At 42.2% G+C, this 19,992-nt stretch overlaps 2 protein-coding genes and 1 long non-coding RNA gene across 3 annotated transcripts in view; 1 reads left to right on the forward strand and 2 right to left on the reverse strand.

The window, feature by feature from the left end:
• LOC124284894 (synaptojanin-1-like) overlaps positions 1-9,136 on the reverse strand; it is a gene marked incomplete at its 3' end in the record, with an annotated part of 31,713 nt that extends 22,577 nt beyond the window's left edge. The window contains 6 exon segments of the mRNA XM_046721024.1: positions 261-419; positions 560-643; positions 826-1,051; positions 1,938-2,208; positions 2,869-2,955; positions 8,994-9,136. Of these exon segments, the coding sequence (XP_046576980.1) occupies positions 261-419; positions 560-643; positions 826-1,051; positions 1,938-2,208; positions 2,869-2,955; positions 8,994-9,126 (960 nt within the window).
• Positions 9,137-12,957: 3,821 nt separating this feature from the next.
• On the reverse strand, positions 12,958-13,938 carry LOC124284893. Its single transcript, XR_006900668.1, has 2 exons — positions 13,869-13,938; positions 12,958-13,042 (listed from the first exon to the last, which is right to left on the reverse strand). It is a non-coding gene; the product is annotated as an uncharacterized LOC124284893 (long non-coding RNA).
• A 1,476-nt stretch (positions 13,939-15,414) lies between these two features.
• The window catches only part of LOC124284868 (dynein axonemal intermediate chain 7 homolog), a 43,308-nt gene continuing 38,730 nt past the window's right edge, over positions 15,415-19,992 (forward strand). Inside the window, exon 1 of the mRNA XM_046720986.1 lies at positions 15,415-15,483. Coding sequence (XP_046576942.1) covers positions 15,418-15,483 — 66 coding nt within the window. The 5' untranslated portion in view covers positions 15,415-15,417. The remainder of the gene's footprint in view (positions 15,484-19,992) is intronic.

Raw genomic sequence — 19,992 nt, forward strand, 5'->3', positions numbered from 1 at the left:
ACCTGTCTGGCATAATGGACTGACCCAAGGAGAGATTAGTGCATAGAGTATACAGATGAGATCAAGGGAGGGATTAGTGCATAGAGTATACAGATGAGATCAAGGGAGGGATTAAGCTGTTGTTTAGTGTTTTGTGTCAAGGAAATTTGGGATCAGCTAAAAGTTGATTAGTTTCATGATGAAAGATAAACCTCTAGTGAGTAGAACAATTTTACAAATTGGATAGTGTTTTGTGCCAATAAGCTTCCCTGCCCATCTACCTGATAAGCTTGACTGAGCATCTTCTCCCCTTCCTTGCATCCCAGGAGATTGACAAGGACCTGATCGCCATACTGCTTCTTGATCATCTGCAGGTGGCGGTCGTAGGATGGAGCAGACGCCTCATACCCACGTGACATGTGGATCTTGTGAGAGCCAACCTGCAAGTAATGGTATTGTATGTCTATGTATTGTGAAAACAAAAAAATGACAAAGTAAATATAACATCAGAATATAATCATGATAATGATATATTACCAAATGTCTGTCCTGAGAGGAATAAAGTGTTCCTGGTACTCACCTGTATTCCTGTTTGTTCCCAGAACAATGGCACTGATCCTCTCGTCTGGATGAAAGAGCTCACTTGATCATCTAGAAATATCACCTGAAGGAAAGACAGAGAAAGAGTAAATATTACTGTTTGCAACAGTAGCTCCACTATGGCCAACATCCAAGCGGCCTGTAGATACAGAATCTGGACCAAACAAAGCAGACAAACAAACCATCAACTCAACTAGCCATCCACCAACCATGTTGACACAAACATTCCGTTATCTACTGCTGTACCTGTTCAGTTTCACAGAAGTTGGCCACATGTCCGTCATCATTGGTTCCCCGCACATTGAAGCGAGTGCCTGCCCTCTCACAGCTGAGGCGAGTGATGAGACACGCCTTGGCCTGGCGATGAGCTGCGTAGATGGTGCGGATCTCCACCCCACCACACATGATCTTCAGCAGCCACTGACCACAGTCTATGCTGTATCTCTGCAGGTGCACATGCAGCATCCGGTTCCTAGAACATAACCACAGCTGAGTTAAGTGTAGTAAGTAAACTTCTTCACTGAAATGGGAAGCATAGCTTTATCCACTTGGCTCATGCAGCACGTCATGATGAAGGCTGTGTATTTCCATATGCAACTTTACACAGTAATATTTATGTACATATATGGTATACTGTTGCTAAGAACAATCCTCCCACTAAAAAGGACATTGTTGGTTGACTGTTCTTAACAAGTTTTGAGCAAAATATTTGAGAAAATAACATACAACTACTTGGATATACAGTAAAATACATCCTGACTTGATAATGTCAACACATCCAGCTTAGGAAGAATGGGTCATGTCAGTGTGAGGATAACCAAACGTCATTATTAGGAACACCATAGGATCAAATACATTTTGTTGGCTCTGCAACTTAATCATGTACATTTAAAGATTAACAAAACTACGGTAGACAGTAAATGGAGAACTCCTGTACAACATCAATACTACAAAAAAAGGTCAGTCTGTTTGTTGTTATATGACCCAGTCAACAAATATTCCAGCAATATTAGGGCAGTCTATAAATACTCATGTCTAGACCAGACAAACAAGGATTGATATCAAGAAATCAGTCTATGCATCTGGGACACAATCATCCAAGTCAGCGAGTCTGACCATTGATCTTCTCAGTTTTCCATGACAAGCAATGGTAAGACTACCTAAGGCTGCCCATCATTCTAGGTGTATTATCAGAGTCAAGATGACTACATATGCTGCCACTGAACTCTTCATCAACAGCAATCTAAGCTTTGGAAAGATTATTCCTGCACACATTCTTCGAACTTGTCAACCATTTGTCTTCCATCCTTGGAGATTAAAATGGATGATGTTTCCCGAAGCGCTACACCTCTACTCACCAGAAGAATCTGTTGTCTGTCTCTGTGTCCTGCTGGTGTTTTCGCTGTGCACACAGACTGAGGTCCCAGGGGGCGCCTGTCTGAGACCAGGAGAAGTAGAAGGTTCCAGATGACAGCAGTTTGCGAAGCTCCACAATCCTCTCTTCATCTGTAGGCTCATTGCGTAATGACACAAACTGAACACTGGTCACCTTGAACACTTCTGATTCTGCAATCTTCCCCACAGAGAGATAACCCGACACCATCACCAGGTACATGATCTTCTCTCGACCTGTCAATGGTCAAGGAACTAGGACTGTTACAGGTTGAGTGAGTGAGTTAGTATGGTTTTACGCGCTTTTAGCAATATTCCAGCAATATCACGGCAGGGGACACCAGAAATGAGCTTCACACATTGTGCCCATGTGGGGAATCGAACCCGGGTCTTCAGTGTGACGAGCGAACGCTTTAACCACTAGGCTACCCCACCGCCCCGTTCCAGGTTGAACCAGAATGGCAAACTGTCTTACAAACAATATGATCTCCATGTCTGGTCTGCCTTATTTACTAATGTATACTACCGGGAGCTATCCAGTCACAACAGCCAAGTCAAGATCATTTTGTGGAACAGAGCACCAAGCTTTTAAGAAACACATGACATATTCCCGAAAAACTTTATGAACAAGATTGCTACCATTCAGAGAGCAATGTATTTCTAATCCTTTAGAAAAATAATCTGGCAACAAATTAAAATACTAACAATTCTGTGAACCTAATGACAAATGTAGATGACATTATCTTGCACAAATGGAAATCAGTGTTCAAAGAGACCCACACAACTGTATATATCATGTTCTACTGAATACACACATGTATTTCCCTGTACATGACATTGAGGGGCAATACCCAGCACATAGCACAGGTGCTTGGGTGTTCATATGTCTGTATTTACCTAAGTTAACGCCTAGGACTCCCAGACAACCGTACGCATCCAGCACCTTGGTATACTGCTTCCTGATAGCGTCCATCTCTGCTGAGGCTGAAACAAACACAGTCAATGTGTAACCAGGGCTCCAGATAACTTTTGGGGGTGCGAGTGTACTTACACATCATATTGCAAGTGGAGGTGTACTGAGAATTTTGAAGGAGTACTGGCATGTTTTTGTGTGAGCGAGTTGGTGATGTGGTTTGTCTGGACGATTCATCGATCACTATTTCCAACCATGTATTTGTATTTGAAGACCCGTGAGAAATAACTGAGCGACCGCGTGATGCACAAAATGTCAGGTCCGACTGGATATAAATAGGAACAGTGTAGTTTTTAGCCAATCGAAAAATAGTGACGCATATCGTTGCATGACAACGCAAGGGATTCCTAGTGTCGGGGTTTCCTCATGTGTCAAATCGGGTTTCGCGTAAAAGAAACTTGACAAGTAATTATACGAAAGAGATTTCCATTTGCACGATACACACGAAAATTAAATGTAAGACGTACAAAGGTATTTATGTGCGTACACAATACGCTTGAAATCTTATATTATGTCGTACTTAATTGATTTGAGGCATACATTACGCCTGTATGCCCCTTATCTGTAGCCCTGTGTAACTTCAGTTCATTCAGCACATTGTCATCAAAGCTTGTGATATTCCAGCTATATGATTGCAGTCTGTAAACAAGCATTGTCACTAAGGTGACATAATCCCCCGTCGCAAATTATCAAATCAAACTTATAAAGTAATGAAAGTTTAAGATGAAGTTAAATGTCAACAAAAACATGACTAATCAACCTCTCTTGATATCTGGCTCTTCAGTTGTTCAAACACACACATATTTTCAAGACTGACTTTGACCTTGACATGAATGTCATAGTGTATGAAATATGCAAAACTAGTACTAAAGAAATTGCTTATTGAAAAACATTCAAGAGAAGTCTTAAAAGTCTATAAAGAAAATCCAGTGAACCGTTCTTAAAATATCTTGCTAACAATTCAGGTTAACATGCTGAAATCTTCAAAGTGTCGTCGTGACCCTAAAAATTATGTGAAGGTCACCAAATTGACTGGGCCCTGGGCCTTCCCTAGATGAAGCTTGGTGTCAAATATGAAGAAAATCCAGTGAATGGTTCTTGAAGTATCTCGCTGACAAGCATAACATGTAGGTTAATATGCTGAAATCTTCACAGTGTCTCTGTGACCTTGAAAATTAAGTGAAGATCACCAAAATTGACTGGGCCCTGCGCCTTCCCTAGATAAAACTTGGTGTTAAATATGAAGAAAATCCAGTGAACGGTTCTTGAGATAGCTTAACATGAAGGTTTACATGCTGAAATCTTCAAAGTGTCGCCATGACCTTGAAAATTAAGTGAAGGCCACCAAAATCGACTGGACCCTGCGCCTTCCCTAGATAAAGCTTGGTATTGAATATGAAGAAAATCCAGTGAACGGTTGTTGATATAGCTTAACATGCACTGTGATGCAGGTAAAATGTTAAAGTCCCCTTGTGACCTTGAAATGAAGGTCAAGGTCACCAAACCTGAGTTGGACCTTTCTTATACTGTGATGAAACTAGGTACCAAATATGAAAAGAATCTAGTCAACAGTTCTTAAGATATTCCAATTCGTACGTACATACGGACGGAGCCTAATACTATATCCCCCGCTTCGCGCTAAAGGCGCAGTGGGGGGATAATAATCAAGTCTGCACCAGACAATCCAGGGATTGACATAATGAGCATTGATCTGGGATGCAAAGGCATGGATCATCCAAGTCAGCAAGCCAGGCCTACCAGTCTCATTAGATGCCTCTGATGACAATCATGGGTTGCAGAAGACTAAAGCGTAATTATTGAGACTGAAACACATGAAAAATGTATCACTATAGTTCATTTAGTTCAGTACAGAGGCTGAAACACACATAGACAGTGTAGTATTAGAGCTCATTCAGCTCGGTGCAGAGGCTACAAATTTAGTCTTACAGACTAAGTTACACATGCTATAGAAAGCCTCATCTTTCACATCAAGAAAATTTGCCTTTGATTCTACTGCATGGTTTTATGAGATTCTTACCAGCATTTCACCCATATAGGGAGGTGAATTTATAGCAAAGGCTTTGGCACATAGAGCTGTACTTTCGGAGCGTGCCAAGAGGGAAAACAAAATCAAAATTAAGACTGACTGACTGAGTTTGGTTTTACGCCGCTTTTAGCAATATTCCAGCAACATCACGGCAGGGGACACCAGAAATGTCAAAATTAAGAGATGAAGACTATACTTCAAAGTACAGAAACCAGTGAAAATAAAGAAAGAATCCAATGAGAAAAAGACATTTTAGATCTTTACAAGAACCTTAAGTACCAATTCAAAACTTCAAGTCAAGATAAAAACAAGAAAAAATTGTGTCCAGGGACACGGATGCCCCCGCTGCTGTAGGAAGAGTTCACACATTCAGGGTCCCACTGAAGTACTTGAAAACACTAAAAACGATGTGTTGAGGGGTTAGATAACACAACCTATTATCATATAAAGATTAATAATTGAACAAAATTCACGAACAAGTTCAATAAACATCTATGCAACTATGAGATGCACACCTTTCGAGTTCCAATGAAACACACATATAAGCTTAATCAATTCTGTTGAGCAGTTTTTGTGAAGAAGTGGATAGACCTAATCCCCTATTTCACTATCATCAGAGAGAAATTCAACAAAATTTATCTAAGTTCAAATGTCTCTAAACATACAAAAAAATATAAAATACAAAAACAAAATATGCGATGCACACCTTTAGAGTCTCTATAAAAGACATATGTAAGCTAAATGAGTTTTGTGCAGTGTTTTTTGAGGAGAAGTGGATAAAGTACACCCCCTGTTGTATGGGACGAACAGGATGAATAGAACCAAATTCAACTAAGTTCAGACATCTGTAGAAGTGACAAAATTAAGAAATTGGATGAACAAGGTCCAATGAAACACACATAGAAGCTCAATCAATTCTGTTGAGCAGCTTTTGTGGAGAAGTGGATAGACTTCATCCCCTATAACACTATATTCAGAGAGAAATTCAACAAAATTTATCTAGGTTCAAACGGCATTTAAATTGGAAAAATAAATAAAATACAAAATCAAAATATGAGATGCACGCCTTTAGAGTCCCTATAAAGCACATGTGTAATCTAAATGAATTCCATAAAGTAGTTTTTGAGGAGAAGTGGATAACGTACACCCCCTGTTGGATGGAACGAACACTGGCTGAATAGAACAAAATTCAACTAAGTTCAAACATCTGTAAAAGTGACAAAATTATGAAATTGCATAAAAAAATTATGAAATGCACACCTTTAGAGTCCCTACAAAAGACATGTAGAAGTTTATTCAATTCTGTTGAGCAGTTTTTGTGGAGAAGTGGATAGACTTCATCCCCTATTACACTATCATCATAGAGAAATTCAGCAAAATGTACCTAAGTTCAAATGTCTCTAAACTTACAAAATAAACCAATAAAATAAAAAAAACAAAATATGAGATACACACCATTAGAGTCCCAAGAAAGCCCATGTATAAGTTCATTTAATTCCACAGAGCGGTTATGGTGGAGAAGTGGATAGAATACATTCCCTGTTTCGTACGGACGGACGGACACCGAGGGTAACCCTATATGCCCCTGCCATATATGGCGGGGGCATAATTACAATTCCTAAATTCAGAAACACACCCTGTACCCACAGCAATCCAACAGAAATTAATTCAGAAAATGTTTCATTCCTTGTAACACTGTCATAAAGATGGCAACAGCAAAGCCCCATCTCTAGAAAGATGCGACAATTCCTAACAGCATATTCCCTACAAATCCTACAGCTTACATTACCCATGGTGCTAAGAGTTTGGGAGCAAAGTTAACAGCTCTCTCTCAACTTGCCCTGACAGTAATTGTGATTTTGTGGTTAAATTAAGGTTTCACATTGAGTTTTTGCTCAGTTTAGATATGTTTAGGTTCCATATAAAACATTGAAGAATGAATGACAAAGGGTGGGGTAAATGCCTCTATCATGATTCAACAGTAGGGGGATACCTGAACATAGTGACAGGTCTTCACAGTGCCACAGCTGCACTTGGGCATTCAGCATGATGTGCCAATACTAATAACTAGGTTCCCATACCAACTGATCATGTTATTGAAGATCTGATAAATATTGAAGATGGATAAGTGACAAAATGAAGGACTGAAGTTGTGTTTGTTGACATTCATTTTCAGATATGAAAATGTTACTATCAAAATTATAAATGAATGTATAGATAAAGTCAGAGTTAGCCACAGCTCCCCTGTTGGAAATCAGCATGTAGTAAACCAATATGAAGTTGTCATAATCCCTTACCAACTGATCATTTTATTAGTGCTGATAAATATTGAAGATGGATAAGTGACAAAATTAAGGTGTGTGTGTTGTGTGTGTTGACATGAGTGTGTATTAGTGTAAGTGTGTGTTAGAAAAATAATATGACTCAATGTGTGTGTGTGTGTGTGTGTGTGTGTGTGTGTGCTGTTTTCCCCTGTGTGTGTGTGTAGTGTGTGTGTGTGTGTGAAGTGTGTTAATGTGTGTGTGTGTGTGTGTGTGTGTGTGTGTGTGTGTAACTAATGTTGTACTCACAACTAAATAATTGCCACTTTTTGAACTATAAATTGTTATACATACATAATATCAACAATACTTTTGGCATATTTAATTACACTGAATATAGTACAAACTAGGCAATACAATTGCAACGCATTGATAGTTTTGAATTGTTACACTTCAACATAGTTCAGAACAGTGGCCCCTCAAACATCTACTAGTGTGGAAGGCAATGATCTGTGGCCCTGTTTGTGTAGTGCATCCCTCTTACCTGTGATGGATCACAAACATTGTGATGTGGCTTTCTATTAGCAGTATGCATTTAATGCAACTGCAGCATAATAAATTAACATGAGAACTGTGACTTATTGCAAAGCAACATAACATTCTCAAGCCATGATGGTCTCTATGCAACCACAGCCTAGGTGCTCCTATCACAACCACTTTGTCTGATCTGAACAGTTTTGCAATCCATTGATGACAGGCAACACATTTATCTGTACCATGTTTAATGTATGCTTCAGCTTAGAATACAGCCTTTCTGATTTATTGTGACTTCACCATAGCCAAACTTTATAACTATTAACAATCATGATTATACTAAAAAATGTAGACATTCTGTATTTGTTTACATAAAAAAATCCCCAGATTTTAGATATGCTTGCTAATATTTCTTTTCCAAAGGAAAAATAAATATTTGATGTTTTGATCCATAAAACATTAAACTAAATCAGTCTGGACTAATCATGCTAATGTTAAATTCCACCATCCACTGGCTCCCTTTGAATACATCCCTGAAGAAACCTACTTGTTAATGTTATCATTTTCAATTCTGTTCTTAACATGATTACATCATGATGTTTATTACTAACAGCAATGAAATTCTTGTTATAATCCAAGAGTACTGTCCACCTATCAGAAAATATTCTCCAGAAGCACTCGGACAAGAGAAGACTTAATCAGCACTGTTTCTAATATATACATGCACACTAAATATTCCAAAACCACTTGTCAGTTACCATTTATATGCCCTGAAATAACTCGAGTATATTTTGTTTTGTTTCTATATCAGGCTGTTTGGGGAGTGTGTGTAGGTTATATTGTTACAGGTGCACATGTCTAGACGATGTGGGAGGTACATCACTGAAACGTATCGGATATCTAACACCCTTATACAGGCATAGCTTTTATAATCGGACGTCGGTCTCCTTTTCATAATAATCACGGCTCAATTCCACATATCAGGAAATACTTCGACATACTGGATTGTAATATACGCTAAAGTAAACCTTAGATGCTATAAGTACACATAGGTGTAAACACGTGAGACAAAGGAACTAAAAATAACATAGTTCAACCACCTGGTTGACCTTTCTGTTTAGTAAGGCTACCTGTCATTGCCTATTCCTCAATTATTCCTATTGATCATGTCGATAAAACACCGCGCCAAAGATATCTCTGAACTTACATAAGACCACCACTGCATCGGACTCGAACATGAGGCTTTCATCCTTTGATTTGCTCTCCATTATAACACTATATGGTGTTTCACGGTCCGGTGGAACCTTGTGAAATATTCGGTAGCCTTTCCCCATCGCCATCTTGCCGGTCTATGACAGCTCCAGTGATTACCTCCCCTTGGATCTGCCCCTCGCTCTCGATTATCCATACATTTCACAATGAAATTAATCTTGTGCAACTGTTACAAACGGTTCATTCGTGAGGAAATAGACTTGATTTAGTCTCTTCGGAATATATATATCGCAAGCATTTTGTTACAGGATTGACGAAGATTATATAGACCATCAGGGTATGTGCTAAGCAAATTAATTTGAACGAAATTACGTCTGGGGTAAGATCTATCAATGAAATATGATTACTGCGTCGATATATTTATATGTGCAATTTATCTCAAAATGAAAACATAGGATACTTTCAGCGACGGGAGCGTACTGATCGAGTTAGTTAAGAATTACGTCACAATATTTTAGCCATATTATAGCGAGGAACGAATTGGGGAAAACACATTAAATGACAAGTAAAAATGCACTCTTTCTTCACTATATGTTTTATGGATGCAAAAGGCATCCGTGGTTGTTGGATGTTCCGACAACTTAGAAAAACATGGAAGAAACCATACTTTAAACAAAACATGTTAAAAGAAACTTGATGTAACTTGACTTTTCCTTTTAATAACACGTTTGGTTGAACAAATGAAATATACGTACATCTTTATCAGAAATCTATTATGGGGAATGCATGGTGTTCGCATCTTCGAGGCCCAGGGGTCGATTCCTACATAGATTTGTGTATACATTTTACATATTTTACATGTCGTCACAATGATACAATGATATAAATGTGCATTTTTCATGGGATATGGTATTAGCTAAATAGATTCTTGGGTGAACACAACGTACGTATGTTGTGGGTCACAACGTACGTATACAAAATATAACGCAAACCTCAATACTGTATCAGATATGTATATGCGTTTCCTTACAATACAGATGCTTTAGATGTGTAATCGACGTGTTTGGAATATGTTCCGGGGGCATGCTTGACATACGTTAAGGCCACCCACTTGACTTTGTGTTCTGTGAATTGAATTAACGCAGGAGTAACTTAATGATCCATTGAGGGCCAAGGGGCAAACATACAATCTGGCTGCTTGTGGCGTGGGTCAGCCATTTTCTCTCAACATTGTAATCACATACATCTGATGAAAGATGTGCTTTAGTCATTGGCTCGGGAACTAATATCTTGGAGGTGAGGTGAGGTGAAATTGGGTTTAACGTCGTGCTTGAGAATATTTCGCCTATATGACGACGTGCATGCGTGTGTATGTGTATGTGCGGCTGCTTGTACAAGCCCAGACTTAAGCTGGTTTTATAGTGCTAGACCACTGAGATACCATGCCGTAGTGAAGCATGAATACCTCACTCAGACACAGTATACTGACTCCGAGCCGATCAGTCCTTGTTGTACCCATTAATGCCGAGCGCCAGGCAGGGACCAACAAGTACCATATTTTAACGTCTTTTGGTATGACGCGGTCGGGGAGCGAACCCGCGACCTTCCGCTCTCCGGGTGGACACTCTAACCACTACACCACGGAGGCGGTCTAATATCTTGGATATTCATTCAGCATAAAGAGTTTATTTTGAAAGTCGAAGAAGCTAAATTATTGCTAAAAATCCCGCAAATTCATTAGTTTCCCAATCTAAATGAATGAGGCGTGATACATTTTAAAGCCTATGGATCTGCATAGAATGTAAGAAATATGGACGCGTCATAAAATCGCCTCTCCGATGTGATCCTACTCCGAATGATGAGGCCTTCTTTTTTCAACACCTTTGTGTGTTGTGAAGACGATACCCCGTGTGATAAAACACGGTCTTCAGTAGGTGCATGGTTTTAACATAGCAAACTTTATACCAAAGTTGATTTTCCGAGGAGAAAGTAAAACAGAGTACTGGCAACTGGTAAAAAAATCAAACCGTGTTACGCACCTGCTCACAGTTCATTATTTGTGGAAAATCGGTTATTTTTCTCATATTGTCCTTGTTTCTGTACTTGATGATATACTGAGTCCAATATCTGCAGATGTTGAAAGAAGTCAAAAACTGGTGGCTACCGGAAACCCGTGTTCGATTCCCCACATGTGTCAAATGTATGAAACACATTTCTAGGTCCAGGCAGTTATCAGCGTGAAAGGCGGTTAGTATAAAAACACTTTCAAACTCTTCCTTCACCCCACACAAGCCTAATTCAGAATAATTAAAACATATGATAAAATAGATAATATAAAGAGATCTATATGACGTACACTTGGAACCACATCAAGTTTTTAAGTACATCATCTGCAGCCATACGTCTGTACCGGCACAAGTCTCACCACCATCCCGCCGGTGTTATAGCGACTACAGCAGAATACGAACACCTGTCTACCGAAGATGCAAATGTTACAGTCCCCTAACAGACGAAATGGCGAAATATCCCAGCAGGCAGACAACGTGGCAGCCACGTTGTATGAAGGTGGCACGGCAACGTTGCCGTTCGGTTGCATTCAGGTTGCATTTGCACCATTTCAGGGTTTGCCGGCGACGTGGCAATGCCACGTCCTGCAACGTGGCGCAAATACGTGGCCAAACCACATGGCAATGACGTCGCAAAGACGTTACAGCAAGTCGCATATTGAGTGTTCACTATTGTAGAGGTTACATGAGTTGAGTTAACTTATCTTCAGTGGTATCCAGCAATGTTTCAGCCATATCCCCACATCCCTGTTTGTCTGTCTGTGTGTGTGTGTGTGTGTGTGTGTGTGTGTGTGTGTGTGTGTGTGTGTGTGTGTGTGTGTGTGTGTGTGTGTGTGTGTGTGTGTGTGTGTGTGTGTGTGTGTGTGTGTGTGTGTGTGTGTGTGTGGCATTTTGAAGGGTTCAAAGTTTGATTTAACTGTTAGGTTACTTCCCAGATGAAGCGTACAAGAGGACCAGACAAATAAGAAGCACATATACTCAAAACGCAGGTGTTGCCATCACTGAGCAATGTCTGTAAACATATTGTCCAGGTAGGGAAGTTACTGTAAACATATTGTCCAAGTAAGGAAGTTACTGTAAACATATTGTCTAGGTAAGGAAGTTACAAAAGTATTGGTTGACGTCACACAGAGTGAAACCTCGCGTAATCTTTCAACTGTTTCAATGCATAATACAAACAAATAACATACAAAATACACGGAAAGGGTTTTAGTAATATTTAATCAGACTAAATTAACCACACAACACACACACACACGCTTCACACACACTCCCCCATACAGTTTAATCCGATTTATCAGCTGTTGTGGCTTGCCTCGCTGCTCATTCCGCTCTCTCATGCTCCCTCAAGAGCTTTCTTGGAGCATGTTTGTTTCAAATATTAACCTATGAAGCTTGTTATATCTGTTTCAGTAGATGTTGGACAGTTGGCCAAAGCAGCATCTCTGAAACAGAATGTTTGCTGTCAACACATGGCTTTAAAGCAATTGTAATGTTTGTATAAAAATGAGTATTTACATTTTTATGATTATTTTACTACCCAAACGTTAGACACTAGCATCAGATAACCAAAGCAGCATATTAAAACATCATCTGAATCTCAATCATACCGAGTAACAAAAACATGGTCCATAAAGAAGCAGCAACAGGTTTACTTGATAAATCTGAGTGGGCTTAGAACAAATGCAGAAATGATTGTGATGTCCTGTGGTCAAAAATAATAATCTGACCTTTGACTAAACCAGTTGTTTCACTTGGACATGTTTATGTGGTCCCAAGTGCTATCATATTAATAACAGTAGTGTTGTGTATTACTTTAGAAGGAAAACTTTTCACCTCTGATCAGTTTCTACAGTCTTGTTGTAGAAAAGCTTTGTTTCCAATTCCTTTTAAATTGTACTGACCCATGGCCAAGGGTTAAAACTCAACAGTTGGTCTGATGCATGTCTTTGCCGCCAACCCGTTTCTGTGCTTGAAGCTGCAAAATAATATTAAGATTTATATGCCGTCACTTGGCAACATACATTAACAAATTTTATGCCAGGAGTACATGCCACCAGTATTTTCGTAACATAAAAATTAAATACAGATCAATCAACCTAAACCATTAATGAAATACAACAGGAATTTATTACCAACCAAATAAAATCAAGTTGTCAAATTGTGCAACTGATTTCATCTGGTTAAATTGTATAATACTTTCCAAAGATGCGGGCGTCATTTACAGAGAAATATTTTACTAACAATATATACTATTTACAAGACTGAAAATTGTGTATTTCTAAAAGTTGACCCAAAAATTAGAAATGGTTAGTTGCCTTTTAATGGCTTTATGACACATCTTCATTTCTTGTTTAAAAGTTGTATACGATATTTACTTGTGAGGGGGCTGACATTTGTTGTGAGGAATCATGGTCTGGGTGCTGGGAAAGTGACACATTGTTTACGCTATAAAATACATCTGTAACTGGAGTCACCGACTTGAATGTAATATTATTCCCTGAGTTCCTGTACATCGCTGATAAGCAAGAGTGCCTCTGTGACCAGATCTGTGTCGACAGATTGGATACAGGGCAGAGGAAACAGGGAAAATTCCTATATTTGAAAACATGCCTACATTTTGGTCATTTAATAAATGGTAAAATTATAGTTAAGTAAATAGTCATAGGAATTCGTAGTGTTGCAAACTAAGATTGAACGTTCACAAGGCACGATACAGAATTTGACTGAAATTCTTAATTGATGATTTATCAGGTTAACTGTGCAATTTGACGTTTTGAGAACAATAATGTGAATACACATACCTCCTCTTAGAAAACTGTAGTCTTGTCACAAGAGTAAAATGAACAGTCTTCTATATCCTTCAGTGTGGCGGAACTGCCTGCCTGCTACAGAGTCCGATTTTGAATGCAGGAATTCCTGCTCTGACCTTATAAAGTATCTGGGAACATTCCTGAGACTGCTGACACCAAAACAAGAGATAGCAAGTTGTCCACACAGGGAAGGCTGAACTTAAACGCACAGCAGTAAATGGGAGATTATATTTGCAATAAAATGTTGCATTTATCGTAAATAGTATTGTACAAAATCAGTCATTGTAATGAAACACATGACATACTATTCAACTTGACCAAATTTTCACAAAAGTTTTCTAGAACTTATAATTTCTCGTAAATATTTATGTTCAGGCGTATTTGCATAACAATTATTTTTCAAATTAATATACATTCCTGCAGTGAACAGAAACATACTTATCAGGGAAAATTTACCTCAAAATGTTTCAATAATGATTGTAGAACATTGTGATTAGGCTTCAATCAAACTTTAGGAAAACCTCCACCAGTGTTTCAATAACGTTTCTAAAAGGTTGGTGTGTAGAAGTTTTGATTTTCTTTTTTGATAACCTTTTAATAACGTTACTCGGAACGTTTTCATAACGTTTCAAAACAAAGCATCACTTGTCGTTGACCTTTGGATGTAGTACAGCTACGTTGCAGCGACGTGGCCATGTGAATGGAAAACCGAACCAGAAAGCGACTTGTCTGCCACGTCCATACAACGTCGCACTGCGACTGCGACATGGCGACCTCAATGTGACCTGACAGCGACGTAGCAAATACGTCGCCGGCCTGCTGGGATGTAATGTGAAATATTGTTTTAGGACAACATAAAAACAATATTCTGTACAAAACATTTAATACACGCGAATGGATAACTAGACAGCATATAAAGAGGTGAGATATAGTGTAGTGTAACAAACCTATAAAGAAAGGTTCACGAAATATTGAGACAACATGATTATGAATAGTTTTTCTACAGTTGTATCCTCGGGGTGTATTATTATTATTTTATATATTGTATGTTTATATTTATGCGTGTACTACACACATACACGCACGCACGCACAACACGCGCTCAGACACACGCACACGCACGGGCGCGCGCTCTCAATTACGGAAAACGAGAACTACTTTCAAAGCGGATGCTGTCAAAATATGGTGTGTTTTTGTCAGTTGCTAAATACATATGCAATGGATATACTGTATACATTTTTTTTAATAAACAAAAACGCATTCACTGTGTGGGTAAATATTATAACTAATGATGTTTAGAATATATATATTATTATTTATGTTTATAACATGCTTATATAGAATGAGGTTTTGTCCATAGTTAGATTGAGAACATGACCTACATCGTTTGTGACGTCTCCCGTGCATGTTAGGTGAATAATACTAAAAGTAGTCTTCCACCAATATCATGTTGTACACAGGAATCCTGTAACCGAGGCAACTAACGGAAGCTGCCGACATATTGTTTACTGTTGCGTCACAATAATATGACGTCACAACAATGCCAAGCAGCTTATTCTCATATGGTGTCACTGGCTCTACAACACGTTTTGCGACCTGCAGCAAGGTAAGGTCTTGAGGAACTGAAGCCTTCCAGTAAGGAATTCAGCTGTATAGCATTAATTGGTTCTCCATAAGTCACTATCATCACCTGTGTGAGTTCCGCGTCGAGCGGAAAAAAAAACAGGTCTTTTGTTAATTTCTTCGTCTTCATATATGTGTGTGTTTGGGGGAAAATTCGAAAAAGAAGTTTCCTAATTGACCCTCGTGAGTACTCACATCGGAGCCTCATGCAACAATTACACGTGGTACATTGCATTCACTATGGGAACTAAATTTAAGCAGTTGTAATAAGCCCACTTGTCGATGACAAGTCTCCTAAAACTCGTTGATATAGAAACTGCGTAAAGAGCCCTTGCACACCCATCTCCAACACGGCGAAAGGTCTCCATGCATTCATTCCTAATACTGGAATCAAGAGCAAATGACAAAGTCCTTTTCAATGTATTTGTTTCCTTTTCATGATTTAGAAGTTATAGTGTGTGAATACCTCTTTCTGTTTATCGGCGGATTACATATCTGCATGTGATCCAAACAAGGAATTGATGTTCATCTAACAACCAATGAATGCATTATCACCTAAATGTAATCAATCAAATGATAACATTACACAGAGGATTATTCCATACACGTTGTCGATACATCAATGTCTTGTGAGGAAGGAAAACTCAGTAAAAGACTGGGAGAGCAGAGAGTCGAGAAGGAGGGAGGAACGACTGGGACAGCAGAGAGTCGAGAAGGAGGGAGGAACAACTGGGAGAGCAGAGAGTCGAGAAGGAGGGAGAAGGAGAGGAGGAACTACTGGGAGAGCAGAGAGTCAGAGAAGAGAACGAGGGAGAGGGAGCTACTGGGAGAGCAGAGAGATAGAGAAGGAGGGAGGAACTACTGGGAGAGCAGAGAGTCAAGAAGGAGGGAGGAACTACTGGGAGAGCAGAGAGTCGAGAAGGAGGGAGGAACTACTGGGAGAGCAGAGAGTCGAGAAGGAGGGAGGAACTACTGGGAGAGCAGAGAGTCGAGAAGGAGGGAGGAACTACTGGGAGAGCAGAGAGTCAAGAAGGAGGGAGGAACTACTGGGAGAGCAGAGAGTCAAGAAGGAGGGAGGAACTACTGGGAGAGCAGAGAGTCAGAGAAGGAGGGAGGAACGACTGGGAGAGCAGAGAGTCGAGAAGGAGGGAGGAACGACTGGGAGAGCAGAGAGAGAGGAGGAACGACTGGGAGAGCAGAGAGTCGAGAAGGAGGGAGGAACGACTGGGAGAGCAGAGAGTCAAGAAGGAGGAGGGAGGAAAGCAGAGAGTCAAAAAGGAGAGGAGGACAGTGGAGGTGGATCCCGGGAGATGAAGAGAGGATCCGAGACAGGACGAAGGACGATCCAGGAGGAGCCGGACGAAGGGACCCAGACAGAGAACGGATGGACATGGAGACAGTGTTGAGAGAAGGAGGATCTGGGACAGTGGAGAGTCGGAATGGAGGACCCGGGACATGGAGGACGAAGGATGAAGGGAGGATCCCAGGACAGTGGAGAGCCAGGAGAGGGGAGGATCTGGGGACAGTGGAGAGCTGTGATGAAGGAGGATCCGGGACAGTGGAGAATGGAGGATCCAGTGGAGAGCTGGATGAAGGAGGATCTGGGGACAGTGGAACGTGGATGACAGGGAGGACTGGGGACAGTGGAGGATGGATGGAGGACCTGGGAGAGTGGAAGGAGAATGGGAAGGAGGGACAGTGGAGTTGTGGGAGGATCTGGACAGGAAAGGTGGATGAAGGGAGGATCTGGGACAGTGAAGGATGAAGGGAGGATCTGGGACAGTGGAGAGGATGAAGGAGGATCCTGGGACAGTGGAGAGTCGGATGAAGGAGGATCTGGGACAGTGGAGGAAGGAGGAGATCCCGGGACAGTGGAAGGAGGATCTGGGACAGTGGAGAGCTGTGGATGAAGGGAGGATCTGGGACAGTGGAGGATCCCGGGATGAAGAAGGAGGAGGATCTGGGGGACAGTGGAGAGGACAGTGGGATGGAGGGAGGATCAGGACAGTGGAAATGTGGACAGTGAAGGAGTGATCAGGGACAGTGGAGAGTGGATGAAGGAGGATCTGGGACAGGGAGAGTGGAGAAGTGGAGGATCTGGACAGTGGAGAGACAGTGGATGAAGGAGGATCTGGGACAGTGGAGAGTTGTGGATGAAGGGAGTGGAGAATGGACAGGGACAGTGGAGCGAGTGGAGGAAGGGAGGATCTGGGACAGTGGAGAGAGGAAGGATGAAGTGGAGGACAGGGACAGTGGATGGATGGAAGAATCTGGGACAGTGGGAGCGGATGGCAAGGACCGGGACAGGACAAGTGGATCTGGGGGACAGTGGAGAGATGTGGATGAAGTGGAGGATCTGGGACAGTGGAGAGTTGTGGATGAAGTGGAGGATCTGGGGGACAGTGGAGAGTTGTGGAGGAGTGGAGGATCTGGGACAGTGGAGAGTCGTGGGGAAGGAGGATCTGGGACAGTGGAGAGTCGGGATGAAGGGATCTGGGACAGTGAGAGAAGGATGAAGGATCTGGGACAGTGGAGACATGGATGAACACGGACAGTGGAGGATCTGTGGACAGTGGGAGCATGAAGGAATGGAGGATCTGGGACAGACAGGAGGAAGGAGCTGGGGGTGGAAGGATGGATCTGGGACAGTGGAGAGAGTGGTGGATGGAGGATCTGGACAGTGGAAAGTCGGATGAAGGAGGATCTGGGACAGTGGAGAGAGCCGTGGATCTGGGACAGTGGAGAGTTAGGGAGGGAGGATCTGGGACAGGAGAGCTGTGATGGAGGATCCTGGACAGGGGACAGTGGAGAGGAGGATGAAGGACTGGGACAGTGGTGGAGATGAAGGGGGATCTGGGACAAGACAGGCATGAAGGGAGATCTGGGACAAAGTGGAGAGTCGTGGATCAAGAAGATCTGGAGGACAGTGGGACAGTGATGGAGAGATCTGGGACAAGTGGAGTCGTGATGAGGGAGGATCTGGGACAGTGGAGAGTTGGGATGGGAGGATCTGGGACAGTGGAGAGAGGATCTGGGAGTGGAGAGTCGTGATGATCTGGGACAGTGGAGGATCGTGATGAAGGGAGGAGGGACAGGAGAGTTGGAGGAAGGATCTGGGACAGTGGAGAGTGGTGATGAAGGATCTGGGACAGTGGAGAGTCGTGATGGAGGATCTGGGACAGTGGGAGATGACCCTGGGACAGTGGAGAGTTGTGGATGAAGGAGGATCTTAAAGGAGACAGTGGAGAGTTGTGGATGAAGGAGGATCTGGGACAGTGGAGAGTTGTGGATGGAGGATCCGGGACAGTGGAGAGTCGTGGATGGAGGGATCTGGGACAGTGGAGAGTTGTGATGAAGGGAGGATCTGGGACAGTGAGAGAGTGGATGGATGAAGGGAGGATCTGGGACAGTGGGAGAGTGGTGATGGAGGATCTGGGACAGTGGGAGACAGGATGGAGGATCTGGGACAGTGGAGAGTTGTGAAGGGAGGATCTGGGACAGTGGAGAGAAGGAGGGAGGATCTGGGACAGTGGAGAGTTGTGGATGGACTGGAGGATCTGGGACAGTGGAGAGACAGGGGATGATCGGGGACAGTGAAGGGAGGATCTGGGACAGTGGAGAGTTGACAGGATGAAGGATCTGGGAGGGAGTGGACAGTGGTGATGAAGGAGGATCTGGGACAGTGGAGAGTTGTGGATGAAGGGAGGATCTGGGACAGGGGACAGTGGAGAGTTGTGGATGAGAGGAGGATCTGGGACAGTGGAGAGTCAGATGGAAGGGAGGATCTGGGACAGTGGAGAGTTGTGATGAAGGGAGGATCTGGGACAGTGGAGAGTTGTGATGAAGGGAGGATCTGGGACAGTGGAGAGTTGTGATGAAGGGAGGATCTGGGACAGTGGAGAGTTGTGATGATGGAGGATCTGGGACAGTGGGAGAGTGGGACATGATGGAGGATCTGGGACAGTGGAGGGACAGATCTGGGACAGTGGAGAGCTGTGGGATGAAGGGAGGATCTGGGACAGTGGAGAGGATGAAGGAGGATCTGGGACAGTGGAGAGTCAGATGATGGAGGATCTGGGACAGTGGAGAGTCGTGGGATGAAGGGAGGATCTGGGACAGTGGAGAGTCAGGATGAAGGGAGGATCTGGGACAGTGGAGGAGTGATGGAGGAAGGATCTGGGACAGTGGAGAGTCGTGATGAAGGGAGGATCTGGGACAGTGGAGAGTCGTGATGAAGGGAGGATCTGGGACAGTGGAGAGTCGTGATGAAGGGAGGATCTGGGACAGTGGAGAGTCGTGATGAAGGGAGGATCTGGGACAGTGGAGAGTCGTGATGAAGGGAGGATCTGGGACAGTGGAGAGTCGTGATGAAGGAGGATCTGGGACAGTGGAGAGTTGTGATGAAGGGAGGATCTGGGACAGTGGAGAGTTGTGATGAAGGGATGATCTGGGACAGTGGAGAGTCGTGGTGAAGGGAGGATCTGGGATAGTG

This window comes from Haliotis rubra, unplaced genomic scaffold (genome assembly GCF_003918875.1).
Source record: "Haliotis rubra isolate DU_JTF1 unplaced genomic scaffold, ASM391887v1 Scf347, whole genome shotgun sequence".
NCBI lineage: Eukaryota > Metazoa > Mollusca > Gastropoda > Lepetellida > Haliotidae > Haliotis > Haliotis rubra.